General features: G+C 43.3%; 1 protein-coding gene across 3 annotated transcripts in view; it reads right to left on the minus strand.

Moving 5' to 3' along the window:
• The window catches only part of B4GALNT2 (beta-1,4-N-acetyl-galactosaminyltransferase 2 (SID blood group)), a 104,026-nt gene that overhangs the window by 35,762 nt on the left and 51,831 nt on the right, over window positions 1–16,433 (minus strand). For all 3 annotated transcript variants that reach the window (XM_088828997.1, XM_088828999.1, XM_055407615.2), the window contains 2 exons: window positions 11,624–11,824; window positions 10,152–10,289 (listed from right to left, as the gene is read on the minus strand). In XM_088828997.1, the coding sequence (XP_088685123.1) occupies window positions 10,152–10,289; window positions 11,624–11,824 (339 nt within the window). The remainder of the gene's footprint in view (window positions 1–10,151; window positions 10,290–11,623; window positions 11,825–16,433) is intronic.

A 16,433-nucleotide genomic window follows, 5' to 3' on the forward strand; every position in this document is an offset into this window, starting at 1 on the left:
AAGTACGAGAACATGAAAAAGCCAAAATTTAAAAGAGGAAAGAGACAGAAATAAGAAATTAACAGAAGAGGAAATACAAATGGCCAGTAAATTTATGAAACACATTCAGTTTCAATATTAATCATGGAAATGAAACTTTACGAAAACAACAAGGCAGACTTCCCTGGTGGTGCAGTAGATAAGAATCTGCCTACCAATGCAGGGAACAGAAGTTCCATCCCTGGATCGGGAAGATTCCACACGCTGTGGGGCAACTAAACCTGTGAGCCACAACTACTGAACCTGTCTGAATCTGTACGCCACAACTACGCAACAAGAGAAGCCACCCGTACGCTGCAACAAAGAGTAGCCCTCACTAGCCGTAACTACAGAAAGCCCCACACAAAGCAACAAAGTCCCAGCACAGCCCTAAATAAATAAATAAAATTTTTTTAAAAAGAGGACTTCTCTGATGGTTCAGTGGTTAAGAATCTACAGAGGATATGGGTTCAATCCCTAGTCAGGGAACTAAGAACCCATGCCGTGGGGTAACTAAACTTGAAAGCAGCAACTACTGAGCAGGCACATTGTGGAGATGGTGCGTCTAATGAATAAATAAAAACCAGCACCTTTTCCTTGAAGTTTTAAAATTTGATAATAACGAGTGTTGATTAGGTAGAGGCTATATATATAAACAGGGCTTCACAGGTGGCGCTAGTGGAAAAGAACCCGCCTGCCAATGCATGAGACTTAAGAGACATGGGTTCCATCCCTAGGCTGGGAAGATCCCCTGAAGGAGGGCACGGCAACCCACTCCAGTATTCTTGCCTAGAGAATCCCATGGACAGAGGTGCCTAACGAGCTACAGTCCATAGGGTCGCAAAGAGTCAGACATGACTGAGCGACTTAGCCTGCAAGCATGTATATAAACAAGGCACTACATTTACCAACTCTTCATGAAAGTGTCAATTAATATAGGTCCTCTTGAAGGCAATCTGGCCATATTTACTAAAAGCAGAAATAAGCATATCCTGTGGTTGAGCAATTCAGATGCTATAGTTAGGGGGAGAAACCTGCAATTGTCAACAGTAGGACATGCATATAAGGAGGTTTGTTTCAGCACTGTCTGAAATGAACATCCTTATACACATCTTAATAAATGAAGGAAAGAATGCAAGTACAATGTAATATTATAAATTATGAAATTGTAATCATGAAATTTTATAAAAATCAGAGTATCTTTCAATAGGGGAATGGCTTAATAAAATTCAATGCATTCACACTCATAGCTGTAAAGCAATTAAAAAGAACAAACTAGATGTATCCTGGTGGCTCAGAGGTTAAAGCATCTGCCTCCAATGCGGGAGACCTGGGTTCGATCCCTGGGTCGGGAAGATCCCCTGGAGAAGGAAACGGTAACCCACTCCAGTATTCTTGCCTGGAGAATCCCATGGACGGAGAAGCCTGGTAGGCTACAGTCCATGGGGTCGCAAAGAGTCGGACACGACTGATCGACAGAACAGAACAGATGTATAGACACTCTTAACATATCAGAGTCTCCTGGTGCTTCTCACCTCCTCTTTTGTGAAGCAGCAACAGGAGACTCAGAGCTGACCCACAAAAATCCCAAGGAAGGAGTCAAAACAGAACTGGCAATCGTGTGGTTTGAAGGAGGCGGGCCGTTTGAGATGTAGAGGCACATACCACTCAACAAACCAGTGGAAGTTTATGTGACTGGCAGGGTTTGTCCATGAGGCAGATCAGACTCTGATTTGATGGGCAGCCAATCAATGAGAAAGACACACACAGCTGGATATAGAGGCTGGAGATACCATTGAAGTGTCCCAATAGCAGACAGGGGCTGTCCACCAGAAAGGAAACCTGCTGCTTTGTTCCTCCAGACCGAGGAGCCATTGCAGAAATCAGAAAAAACTGCAATTTGGTTCTACCACCTCCTGATCACAACAGTATTGTTTTCTTTATTCTTTCATTTTCCCCTTCCCCATTCCTGGTGTGTGTGCACATGCATATTTATTTATTTGTTTGCTTGTTTGTTTGTTGTTGAAATGAGGGGATTGTGGGATCTTAGTTCCCCTACCAGAGATGGCACCTAGGCCGCTTCAGTGGAAGTATGAAGCCCTAACTACTGGACCACCCAAGGAATTTCCACATGTTGAATTTTTAAAAACTAAATAGCCAACAGTATGTTTTGATCAACATCAAATGGAGATGGGGTGGGGGAATACTGGTTATGAGAAAATATCCCTTTCTCCATTAGCAGCAGGCTCACTAATCTCTTGTCTTTATATCCAGTAAGTTATTTGGCTTTCAATGTTTAACACAACAAGATAAAAGTCGCTGCATACTTTGATCTATTGGAGAATTTTATTTTTTAAATTTTATTGATTTGGCTGTGTCAGGTTTTGGTTGTGTCATGCAGGATCTTTGTTGTGGCCCATGGACAAGGACTCTCTAGTTGGGGTGCATGGGCTCAGTAGTTCTGGCAAGCGAGCTTAGCTTCTCTGCAGCATGTGGGATCTTAGTTCCCTGACCAGGTATTAAATTCATGTCCCCTGCATCGCAAGGTGGATTCTTAACTGCTAGACTGCCAGGGAAGTCCCTCTATTGAAGAATTTTAATGTTTTTCATTTATCATTGTAAAACCAAGGATAATTTTATAATTGTTTATACATAGCTGTTACAGGTAGAACAATCTGTATTTAAGGAAGGATGAATTACTAGAAAACAAATGAATCTTGGATAGTATTCCACCAAGTCAAACATCTTGTTGTTTGTTTTTGTTTATTTCTGCCTGTGCTGGGTCTTCACTGCATTGTGGCACCTGGGCTTAGTTGCCCCATGGCATGTGGAATCTTCCTAGACCAGGGATCAAATGCATGCCCCCTGCAATGGCAGACAGATTTTTAACCACTGGACCATCAGGGAAGTCCAAAAATCTTATCATTTAAATAAACTTCCTGTTTAAAATGGGAAAAAAAATCATTGATGGAAAAAGCACATTTCAGAGTGATTTGTTCTTATGGTACTAATTACATTAAAAATATACAACTAAGCCCTAGAGCTGCAACTGATGAAGTCCGGGCACCCAGATCCTGTGCTGTGCAACGAGAGAAGCCACTGCGGTGAGAGGCCTGCCCACCACAGTCAAGAGCAGCCCTCACTCACCGCTACCAGCAAATCTGGAGAACTCAGCAGTGGCCACAGAACTGGAAAAGGTCAGTTTCCATTCCAATCCCAAAGGCAATGCCAGCGAAAGTTCAAACTACAGCACAATTGCACTCATCTCACACGTTAGCAGAGTAATGCTCAAAATTCTCCAAGCCAGGCTTCAACAGTACGTGAACGGAGAACTACCAGATGTTCAAGCTGGATTTAGAAAAGGCAGAGGAGGCAGAGATCACATTCCCAGTATCCGTTGGATCATAGAAAAAGCAAGGGAGTTCCAGAAAAACATAAACTTCTGCTTTATTGACCATGCCAAAGCCTTTGACTATGTGGATCACAACAAACTGGAAAATTCTTCAAGAGGTGGGAATATTAGACCAGCTTACCTACCTCCTGAGAAATCTGTATGCAGGTCAAGCAGCAATAGCTAGAACCGGACATGGAATGGACTGGTTCCAAATTGGGAAAGGAATACATCAAGCATGTATATTGTCACCCTGCTTATTTAACTTATAGGCAGGGTACATCATGAGAAACACTGGGCTGGAAGCACAAGCTGGAATCAAGATTGATGGGAGAAATATCAATAACCTCAGATATGCAGATGACACCACCCTTATGGCAGAAAGTAAAGAAGAACTAAAGAGCCTCTTGATGAAAGTGAAAGAGGAGAGTGAAAAAGTTGGCTTAAAACTCTACATTCAAAATACGAAGATCATGGCATCTGGTCCCATCACTTCATGGCAAATAGATGGGGAAACAATGGAAACAGTGACAGACTTTCTTTTCTTGGGCTCCAAAATCACTGCTGATAGTGACTGCAGCCATGAAATTATAAGACACTTGCTTCTTGGAAGAAAAGCTATCACCAACCTAGACAGCATATTAAAAAGCAGAGATATTACTTTGCCGACAAAGGTCTGTCTAGTCAAAACCATGGTTTTTCCAGTGCTCATGTATTCATGTTAAGAGTTGGACCATAAAGAAAGCTGAGCACCGAAGAATTGATGCTTTTGAACTGTGGTGTTGGAGAAGACTCTTGAGAGTCCCTTGAACTGCAAGGAGATCCAACCAATCCACCCTAAAGGAGATCAGTCTTGAATGTGCATTGAAAGGACTGATGCTGAAGCTGAAGCTCCAATACTTTGGCCACCTGATGTGAAGAACTGACTCAGTGGAAAAGACCTTAATGCTGGGAAAGATTGAGTGCAGGAGGAGAAGGGGACGAAAGAGGATGAGACGGTTGGATCATCACCGACTAAATGAACATGAGTTTGAGTAAGCTCTGGGAGCTGGTGATGGACAGGGAAGCCTGGCATGCTACAGTCCATGTGGTTGCAGAGTCAGACAGGACTGAGCAACTGAACTGAAATGAACTGAACTGCAACTAGAGAAAGCCCGCACAAAGCAACAAAGATCCAGTGCAACTAAAAACAAATAAATATATATATATATACAAAACCCCAGCAGTACGTATTTATATATGTATACACACACATAAATATGCGATCATGTGTGCTTATCTGTGTAACGATACGAGAATTATATGGAATAACATCTTTTCTATTACACAACACCCCCAGAAAAATCTCTACTTGCTGTTACCAAAAAGTTGTAGAGTCCCCCATTCCTCTCGGTGTGCTGGGACAGAAAGTCTTTGGGGAACCTGACCTTGGCCAGACAAGTTTGTACTTGCTGAGGTTGAGAGACAGGTTTCCAGCCTGAAGATGCCAAATGACACTCAGAGGAAGAGAGTGTGTGAAACAGAGAATGTGGAAGCAATCTTTGTTAACTGGTGTGTTTTGCTACGAACAGGGCTAGGAGGATCTGGGTAGGCCCTTACCATGTCTTTGTCCAGGCTCCCGGCCTAAGAGTTGGTTGGTCCCATTCAGCTGATATCTACCTGAATGCAGTACCCAAATTCTGACAGCTTGGCTTATGTCTGTATTGACACATTAAAAACCCAGGGCTGAGTCTTACCCATCCCACAAGTTCCAGACCTGCCCCACTCCAGCAAGAAGCCACTGGACTGTCAGCAGTGTGGAAAGGAACAGTGAGACAGCAGATAGAGTTTGTGCATCTGAGAGTAGTTTATCCAGAGTGTAATTACAACTGAGGTTGGGGGGTGGGGAGTCCCTCAGACTGGAGTGGGAAACGAGTCCTTGAAGGACTTGGGTGAGGAGAAAGACAGTGGTAGCCTCAAGCAAGATGTTTCTTTCTGAGGGGATTGAATAGCAGAAAACTCTTCCCGGAGTTGGGCCTCTTGGATACCCCTAAATTGGTAGCCAGCATACTGGCCACTGAATGCAGGTACCTCAGTGATTTGGCCCAGTCCACTGTCCATCAGGAAGCTTGGACACTGTGTGTGAAAAGGGCTTGTGAGGCAAAATCACTTGCCCACCACAAAGAGACACAGAGCCATTGATATTCACGTGTAATGGTGTGGGAGAGCCGGCCCATACCCACACAGTGCAGTCAACTGTTGAATTTTCAGGAATTTTGCAAGCCAGCTTTTAAACACAGTCATTAAATTATGGGAACACAGCTGAAAAGCAGTCAAAACTCACCACTTCCTAATTATTTTACTACATCTTCCTATTATCTCTGCTCTGGAGGTTATTTTCATCTATTGTACCTGAATGGTGGAGATATTTTATAACTGGAATCCAGTGATATCTTGTCCATTGCTTGAAATCACCCACAGTGTGACTATTGAACCACAGAAATTAGCAAATGCTGCAAGCTACTATCAAAAGCCCACTGTTAAACACTTACCATCACTGTTCAGCCTTCTCCCTTCAACACATATAAACACGTCTCCGCACACACACAATCGCAGAAACACCCCCTCCTCATTTAAACACAAATGTCACACACTGTACGAACCGTCCGCATCTTGCTTTTTTAACTAAATAAACGAAGGGAGCTCTTTTCCCTTTCTTTTTTAATGGCTGAAGCTTCATCCTCCAAATTGCTTTTCTTCCCTCAAGGAGTGAGCCAAACCCAGAGCTCGGTCTAGAGTCACACATCTTATTCATTCCTTCCTTGACTTGCCCAGCCTTGTGCTAAGCCCAGGACAAAGAGGTCAGTAAAGGCCCTTTCTGGGAAGGGTGAGAACCCAGAGCCAAACTCCAGTAACTAGAATACAAGGTCATTGGTTCAGTAAAAGAGGTCAGGCCAGCTTGAATGTCACCTTCTTCCTGAATGTTCTTTTTTTAATTCTCAGACCTCCCTCCTAAACCCTACTACATCCCTCCCTCTGACTCCTACTATTATTGAGCTGGGGATGGAACTCTTGAGTTCCATGCAATTTGCTGAAAACACTCCTCAGGCCACAGACTGCCCATGTGTACTCAATGCTGGGTTCCACGCACCCAGATAATGGCGGTACAGGGAGGCTGTAACTCAGAGAGTAGCCACTTGACTCCAGGGGAGGACACACGCTATACTCCTCTATAACACTATAAGCTCATTGAGAGATATTATTTAGATCAGATTGATCTTTGTACCTGACTCAGTGCCTTGCCTTGTGCTGAGTCTCCCCATCCAGCTACTTCCTTACCGGCCTGAGACCCAGTTCACGTCAGTTATCATTATTGGGCTGTGTTTTTGTTCATACCTGAATTGCCAGGTATAATACCAAGAGAACTGGGCATTTCAAACAGGTGAAGGAGGGGAAGGTGAGAACATGCCTAGGCCTTGGCCCTTCCTGTTTGGAATCTGTTCCTTCTGTAACCCCTTCTGCCCAGCTTCCTCCAGACGAGCCCTCACTCCCAACTAGTACCTCCTCTGATCCCTTCCTGTCCCCATCTTACAGGCTCCAATATCTTCAAAGCTCCCTTCCTGCTCTGCCTTCCCCCACCATGCACCGTGCACTCCTGGGGCTCTCTCCTGAGGACTCTGTGACTTCTCTTTTTCGGCAACCCTGTGCCGTCCCAGACAGAGATGGAGCCGTCTTATGTGTTTCCCCTCCCACCATCCACTAATTCTACAGATGCCTGATAGCCCTGCTCTGTGCCAGGAGCTAACAGTCCCTGAGCACAGGGACCTCACAGACAGTGACAAACAGAGACCAGGAGGTAAAGAGCAGGCTTTCCTGGCAGGAGGTAGGGTGTTACAGGGGCCCAGGGCCAGGGTACCCGTTCTGCATGTGTCAGAGTTTACCATGTCATATGTCTATTTACATCTTTTTCTTACCTCTTTTACTACCCTATAATTTCACTGAGGTTGTTAAGGCCTTTCATGGATCAGCTTACTAAATGTCAACCCGAGGCCCTATCACTATTCCACCTGGTACCTATGGCCCCCCATCGAGGAAGTTAAACTGCTTGCCCAAGGTCGCCAATCTGAGACATGGAGGACACAGCCAGTCTGCCTCCCTTGGCGGCACTGTTAACTACTGAGCCCCACGCTCCTCGCACAGCCTCGCACAGGGCTCAAACCCCAGCCAAGATCACCTGCACACTGCACTGGCTTCCTGACCTCCAACACTCCCTTCTGCTGCTCTTCCATCTTCCGGGGAGTCTTCTGTTTGTATTGAGTCTGGGGTAGCGGCACATTCTTGAAATCAAACCTGCAAGGGCGAAAGTCCCCTTTTCCCTTCCTTAATTGAAGACTTAAGCTCAGTCAACCTAGCAGTAAAGCCTGGGGAATGGTCATCAAAGCAGCACATACAACTGTCGTAGCAGTAGAAACTGTTTACTGTCTTCCCAGCACCTCAACAGATGTCCCTGCCTTCCCTTTACCTTTTCTCCAGTTTATCCTCCACAGAAAAGCCACAGTGGTATTTTACATATGGGAGTATCTCATAGAATGGGCTGGTGGTGGTAAAGAACCTACCAACACAAGAGATGTAAGAGACACAGGTTCAATTCCTGAGTCGGGAAGATCCCCTGGAGGAGGGCGTGGCAACCCACTCCAGTATTCTTGCCTGGAGAATCCCATGGACAGAGGAGCCTGGCAGGCTACAGTCCATGGGGTCTCAAAGAGTCGGACACAACTGGACTGACTTAGCATGCACCCATCTCATGGAATAAGTTGCCAATTTTAAAAACTGTTCAAGGGTTTCCCTGGTAGTACGGTGGTTAGGAATCCACCTGCCAGTGCAGGGGACATGGGTTGGATCTCTGGTCTGGGAAGATTCCACATGCAACAGTGCAACTAACCCTGTACACAACAACTGAGCTTGCACTCTAAAGCCTGCGAGCTGCAATTACTGAAGCCCATGCGCCCTAGAGCCCGTGCTCTGCAATAAGAGAAGCCACCACAATGAGAAGTCCAAGCACTGCAACAAAGAAGAGCCCCGCTCACCGAAAACAGAGAATGCCTGCTGCAGCAACGAAGATCCAGTGCAACCAAAATAAATTATAAACAAATAAAGAAAAACTGTTCAATTCTTTGCATTATCCAGAAAGTGAAATGCACACTCCACCTGCTGGCTTACCATGGCTGTCACCAATGGCCTCTCTGGGCTCATACCTCCAGCCTCCCCTTGACACGCTAGGCCACAATGGTCCTGGCCTGCTTTCCTGTCATGTAGGCATCAAGAAATCCGTTTTTCTGTCATGTAACCCACCCTGGCTTTGGACATTGTTAATTCTTCCTTCTGGAATGCTCTTTTATGGGGGATCGTGATAGACAATAAAAGAAATACAAATCAGAGTTCAAGGTCACCTTCTTTCATTGTTCCATTAAACTTTATGCCATCAACCATGATATTTTAATTTACCTCCCATAGCTCCAGTGTTCTTGCCTGGAGAATCCCAGGGACGGGGGAGCCTGGTGGGCTGCCGTCTATGGGGTCGCACAGAGTCGGACACGACTGAAGTGACTTAGCAGCAGCAGCAGCAGCACTTATAAAATCCACTATTTAGGTTATTCATGTGTTTGGTTTCTTTTTGGCTATGCTGCATGGCACGCAGGATGTGGTCTTAGTTTCCACATGTGCCCCTAAAGTGGAAGTGTGGAGTTTTAATCACTGGACCTCCAAGGAAGTCCCTCTTAATGTATCATGTACTGTCCATGAAGAACTATAAGAATGATTATGTTAATAATAAACCAAGCAAAACAGTAGGTAATATTTTTGCAGTGCTTCTATATGTCAGGCCTTTTATGAGTTACTAGCTCTTTGCATGTGAACACAGTGTTCCTGACAAATAAACCTATGAAGGAGTTATCACTGTTACAGTTTTTTATATGAAGATACTGAAGTCTGTGAGGTTAAGTAACTTGCCATCTAGCCTGTTCCAGAGTTCAAGTCCTTAAATGCTATTTTTATTATAGCACGCTTTCCACTGAAACTCATAAATGATTCCTAGGGGAGAAAAGAGAAAAGAACCTGCCCAGCCATTCTGTGCTCCCCTGGTTCTTGATTTCCCTACAAATTCTCTCTTAATATAAGCTAGCCAGAATCTGTTTCTACTGTTTTCAACCAACAATCCTGGTCAACACATCCCAAAGGTTTAACTCTGGGCTATGCACACAGCAGAGGGACAGTACATTCTCAACATATAAATGAACCAGATAATGCAATGTGGTTGAGATTAAAGGCTCTGATGGCCTGGGTGCATGGAGGCTGTGCCACCAACACTGCACTTTTCAGTCTTTTCCTTCCTTCGCTCTTTATTATGAAATGCTTGAGACATGTCAAGTATCTTGGGGGTTTCTTGGTTTGTGTGCTTGTCATTGGCCTCACAACGTAGCTTGTAGCCTCTTCGTTCCGCAACCAGGGATCAAACCCAGGCCCCAGCAACGAAAGTGCCGAGTACTAACCACTAGACTGCAAGGGAATGTCCAAGTTTTATAAATCGCTACTGAAGGGCTATTTCCTCAGCTGTCTTTACTTGGTTTATTCTTAGTAGTTCTTTCCAGGGATCCTGCAAGAGTGGAAGTGCCTTTCTTCTCTCCCTGGCCCTACACCCTCAGGAGAGGGCGGGGAGAGTTTCCACACTACCTCAGGGCCCAAGAGCCCGCGTGGTCTGCATTACCTCCTCTGAAAGTGTTCGAATTCAGCTTGTCTCCTCATTTTCACCGCAGGGAGGTCAGTCTGGCCATAGGCATTCTCAAAGTTATAGCTTTCCTGATGCTTCCAGGCTTCACATTTGCACTGGTTCTTCGGGAAGAGCCTAAAACAATATAAGGACTAAGATCACAGACTGGGTGGGCTGGTGGGTGAGGCGGGCACTTGAAGGCGATCCCAGTGTGCTGATTCCCCCAGACTCTCCTTTCTCACAACCACCAGCCAGGTCGGGTTGAGACTCTAGAATCCCAGCAGGAGCCATTCCCAAAGACACAGCGAGAGGAAAGGATAAGAAGGCCCCATCTCAAATCCAACTTACAGTAACCAAAGCAGACATGTGGCAGGAGGATGGATAGGAACTTGGGATTAACATACACACACTACTAAAATAGATAACCAACAAAGACCTACTGTATAGCATAGGGAAATCTACACAATATTCTGTAATAACCCACATGGGTAAAGAATCTGAAAAAGAATGAATATATGTACATGTATAACAGAATCACTTTGCTGTACACCTGAAACTAACACATCATCGTGGGTCATTACACTCCAAAAAATTATTTTAAATCATAAAAAATAAATTTTGTAATAAAAAAAAAAAACCCTCTCTTGAATCATCTCCTGCACCAAATTTCTACTTAAGATCCCACAGGCCATGTGGCTTGTGGGAGCTTAGTTCTCTGACCAGGGATTGAACCCAGGCTCAGCAGTGAAAGCTCCAAGTCCTAACCACTGGGATGCCAGGGAATACCCTAAACGTCTTTATTTTTTTTTTAAATAATTTTCATTTATTTTTGTTTGGTTGTTGCTGGGTCTTCATTGCTGTGCAGGCTTTCTCTAGTTGCGGCCAGCGGGAGGTACTCTCTAGTTGCGGCGCAGGGTCTTCTCATTGTGGTGGCTTCTCCTGTTGCGGAGCACGGGCTCTAGGCACATGGGCTCATTAGTTGTGGCTCACAGGCTCCAGAGCACTGGCTGAGTAATTGTGGCACAGGCTCAATTGATCAGCAGCGTGTGGGATCTTCCTAGAACCAGGGATCAAACCCTTGTCTCCCGCATTCACAAGCGGATTCTTTACCACTGAGCCACCAGGGAAGCCCTCTCCAAACTTCTTTAAACCTGAGAGTCGCAGTGGCATCTCAGTTCCACCCACCTGAAGAGGAGGCCAAAGGGACAGAAAGGCAACATCTTTCCTATAGTTTGGGTTAAACGGGCCCTCCAAAACCACAAGGGACTTTGCTGGGTGTTGTAGGGAACAGAGTCTGTGCCCTGCAGACCAAGATCTTTTCTGGTCCTGTAGCTTGGAAGCACATTCACAATCAGCACAGGTACAGGAAGGTAGGGAACTGGCTGTAAGGTGGGCACAAATAGGATACTGTCAGCCACAGGAGGAGGGAGGGAGAGGTCAGACCAAGGGGGAATAACTGGCTATCTCACCAGATTCCATCGTGGGTAAAGAGGCGCTTGACATGTTCCTCAGGGAGAAGCTTCAGCATTCCGGCAGCCAGACTAGGCTGAAGGAGTGGTGCTTTGTAGCTGCTGGATTCTGAATACAGGTACACACTTCTGAACATAAATAACACAATGCCCAGGGCCAAGAATGAGACCGACATCTTGAGGATCCACAGACATCTAGAGCTGTTAGGACACAAAAGGGCAAATGCTGTGTAAATCTATTTTCCTTGATTACATGAAACATAAAAGGACCTGATTGTATAATATAGATGGGAACAGTAACTGCAGGGAAAAGGTCAATTAAACCTCTATCTTCTACTACTTACCAAGACTGATTTCTGATAAACAGAAAAGAAAAGAATCACGTTGCAACAGACACTCAGAAAAATCACAAATAAAAGAATGTGCCAAAACCCAAGGAGCGGGAGGGGAAGAGTAAGGCTTGCAGCATTAATGTCAACATAGTTGAATTTGAGGGAAAAAAAAATTAAATGGGGCCAAAAGGATCACTTACTGTGATCACATGAGTGATCTACACAAACAGATGTAGATCATGTAGCGGTCATGAACTGTATCCACTAGATAACAGCATTATTTAAGCAAAGAATGGCAGAATATGGGAGGAGAAAGATTACAAATCCAAAGGTGGAAAGGTGGTCATGGATTCTAACATTCTCATGTCTAACACTCTAACATCTCATTCCCTAACAAATCAAGTCTCAGAAATATATAAAGCAAGAAAGCAACTAATTTTTTAAAAATTTATGTATTTTATTTATTTTGGGTTGTACTAGGTCTTCATTGCTGCAGGAGGGCTTTCTCTAGTTGCGGCGAGTGAGGGCTACCCCTCACTGCAGTGTGTGAGTTTCTCCTTGCGGTGGCTTCTCTTGTTTCAGGGCATGGGCTCGAGAGCGAGGGCTCAGTAGTTACGGGTCCTGGACTCTACAGCACAGACTCAACAGTTGTGGTGCAGGGGCTTAGTCGCTCTGCAGCATGTGGAGTCTTCCCGGACCAGGGGTTGAGACCACATTCCTTGCATTGGCAGGCAGATTCCTATCCACTGTACCACCAGGAAAGTCTGCAGCTAAATTTTAGATCTCATATTCTGTTAAAGAGCATTTAGGACATTTACAAAAGTTGGCCACTTATTTGAACACAAAGAAAACCATAATAAAATAGAAATCATTCAGATTATACACTCCACACACTGACAAGTGCAATCAATATGTAACTGATAGGGGCTTCCCTGGTGGCTCAGTGGTAAAGAATCTGCCTGCTAATGCAGGAGACAAGGGTTTGATCCCTGGTCAGGGAAGATTCCATATGCTGTGGAGCAATTAAGCCCGTGCACCACAACTAGTGAGTCTGTGCTCTAGAATCCAAGAGCCACCGCTACTGAAGCCTGCATGCCCTAGAGCCTTTGCTCTGCAACAAGAGAAGCCACCACGATGAGAAGCCCACGCACTGCAAGGAACGGCAGCCCCTGCTCACTGCAACTAGAGAAAAGCCTGCGAAGCGAAGAAGACTCAGCACAGCCAAATATAAATAAATCATTTAAATATAACCTATAATAATAGTAAGCCCCCTCTTCCACAACATGGAAAAATTTTTTTAAAGCTTTCCAAAGCAACAGTTTGAGTCAAGGACAACATCAGAACAAAAAGATAATGAAGATACTACATACAAAACTATGCAATACACTAAAATTATGCTGAGTGGAAATTTTAAATTTAAATACAAATCTCTGATCACAAGACATAAAATTAATAAATTAAACAAGTTTGAAAATGGATAACAAAATGAATCTAAGAAAATTAGAAACAAGAACCTAATAACAATCCAAATGGAAAGTGGCAAATTAGAAAACATCTAAAATGGAATAATTATTAAACCCAAGCAGGGAGGAGACAACTTTTGAGATATCTGCCTACTTAATAACCTCCCTGCTCTAAGACTCTTCTCCTGCCGGACCCACAGAGGTCACACCTATGAGCTAGTTGTATCACAAGATTCTCCCCTGACCATTGGCTGACTGGACCAAAGGCGAACACCTCTGAGCTGGGCCAATCAGCCAGAATTTCTTTCCCAGGAATTGGTAAGCAGAGGCCAGCTAAATCTGGCCTCCTGAATTGAGAATAGAGGAAAGGAGAGAAGGAAGCGAAGATAGAATAACATAAGAGACACAAGGAGAAGTCTAGATCTTGAATACCTAGATGAAAGAGATGATCTAAACAGATCCACTAAAGTGGGGAAAAAAAAAAACCAAGGAAGTTGTCAAAGGCCTCAACAAAATCCAAAATTCCTATTTCATAAGTAAACAATTCCACACCAATTTACAAAAACTAGTTTTACAGTGATGCAAGTATAAGTACTGAAGAATAATGCTGTAAGTATGCTAAACAAATAGCAGAGTATAATGGTATCCTAAATGAAAGATTCATCACTAATAAATGAAGTTCTTCTAGGAGAGCAAGGATGACTCAATCCTATAGTGTGGCTGAACCACTCCAACTTTATCCTAGGCCCACAGTCCTACCTCTTTTCTTTTTTTATTTTTAAAGAATAACAGTGTCATCAAGTTCATTACATAATTTTCAACCCAACAGAAAGAAACAAAACAGGAACAACAGAGGGATGTGGTCTTGGCCTTTTTGACGGTTTGGTTCTTCTCCTTCTGCTAGCAGGAAATGAAACTGTGTGTCATTGAATAAAAACAAAACAAAATGAGGAGAAAAAAATTCTCTGGGCAAATGACTTTCCTTGTATTCCATATAATTTTTCCTCCTTAAACTGTTACCTGCTCCCCTTTCTGCAAGACTGAGCTTTAGCTTACTCACAAGAAGTGTGCCTAAGCCAGGGGAGTCTCCTATCAAGTTTTCCCCTGGCCTTCCTCTGACATGAAAACTGAAAGAATGCCTTTTGCTGATGTGAATGGTTAATGGTCATGAGAACCTCCCCTCCACACACACAAAGGGAGTGAAAAACATCCATTTCCCATTGATATGGATGTGATTCTCCCTACTAGTCAGATTTTATTTTCAGCTTTGGTCCTTTAAATCTCCTTTACCCTTTTCTGCAGCTTTGAATGCCTCTGGATCATCTGCCAGCTCCTGCCCATGTGTAAGTCACCCACAATAAACTTCATAATAGCTCTTCATGCAGGTGCCTGTTTTGTTTTTGGGTCTCAAAGTTCCTTCTCAGTTAGGAGGATATTATTCAATATCTCTGCCTTCCAATAATTATACAATTTATTAATAAATTTCACCAAGTGGAAATTCAGGTCAGGAGAACACCCAAAATGATTATATTGACAGATGATTTTTGAAGTCGTTCAATAAAATTATCCATCCTCTTTAAAAAATTTATTTACTTTTTAATTGAAAGATAATTGATAAATGATCAGAATTTTGTTGGTTTCTGTCAAACATCAACATGAATCAGCCAATGCAGGGGACTCAGTTTGATCCCTGGTCGGGGAATTAAGATCCCACATAGTGATGGGCAACTAAGCCCATGCACCACAATTACTGAGCCTGCACGACACAACTAGAGAAAGCCCCCACGCTGCAACAAAAAACCAGCACAGTCAAAAGAAAAAAAAGAAAAATAAACTAAAAATATAGCTACCGTACGATCCAGCAATCCCACTCCTGGGCATTTATCTACACAAAACTATAATTCAAAAATATATATGCACCCCTATGTTCACAGTAGCATTATTTACAATAACCAAGACATGGAAGCAACCTAACTGGCCATGAATGGATAAAGGTCTGGTACACCTTTATACAATGGAATATTACTCAGCCATGAAAAGAAAATAATGCCATTTGCAGCAAATTGGATGGACATAGAGAGTATCATACTAAGCAAAGTCAAAAAGAGAAAGACAAATACTATATTATATCACCTATATGTATAATCTAAAGTACAACACAAATGAACATATCTACAAAACAGAAACAGGCATAGAGAACAGACATGGTTGCCAAGGGAGGGAGGGTGAGGGAGGGAAGAACTGGGAGTTTGGGATTAGCAGATATACACTATTAGAATGGATAATCAACAAGGTCCTACCCTATAAGACTGGGAAATATATTCCATATCTTGTGACAAACCATAATGGGAAAAATATGAAAAAGTATATACATATATATATATAACTGCAGCTGCACAGTAGAAACTGACAGATAATCAACCATGCTCCAATAAATGTTTTTAAAAAGGGAAGCACCTGGAAGAAACGATACTACACTAACAATTATGAGCACACCTAACATCTGGATCTTGGTTTACATACAGCATTCCCCTCTAAAGAAAATCAGAGCCCCTTGCAGAAATGGCTGATTCTGGCTTTTGGTGAGGAAAATGCAAAGCAAGTCTAGAATATCCTGTGATGCCAGAAGGGAAGGGGGCTATCTAAGAAGACCCCAGTTCTAAGAAAAAGGAGCCAGTTTAAACGGTCTTCTACCAGCCATATTTGAGATAGTTGATACAACAACAAGAACAATGACTATAATTAACTATAACATATTAAATAAAATAAAACCCATAAAGTTAATAATACTCCAAGGGAAAAATGCAAGGGGTGATCAGGGTACTTAAAAAAAAACTTTAAAATTATAGACAAAAATCCCAAGTACATACAAAAAATAAAAACAATAAAATGAATTTTATTATACCCATTACCTACCTTCTACTCCTGGACAAAATGGATTTATCTGTTTCTTCACCTATTCCCTCACTTCTCAAATCATTTTGAAGAAAATCTTGTCATCACATCATTTCATCA

The sequence above is a fragment of the Moschus berezovskii genome, chromosome 20 (genome assembly GCF_049115385.1).
Source record: "Moschus berezovskii isolate FMDL1 chromosome 20, NW_MosBer_1.0, whole genome shotgun sequence".
NCBI lineage: Eukaryota > Metazoa > Chordata > Mammalia > Artiodactyla > Moschidae > Moschus > Moschus berezovskii.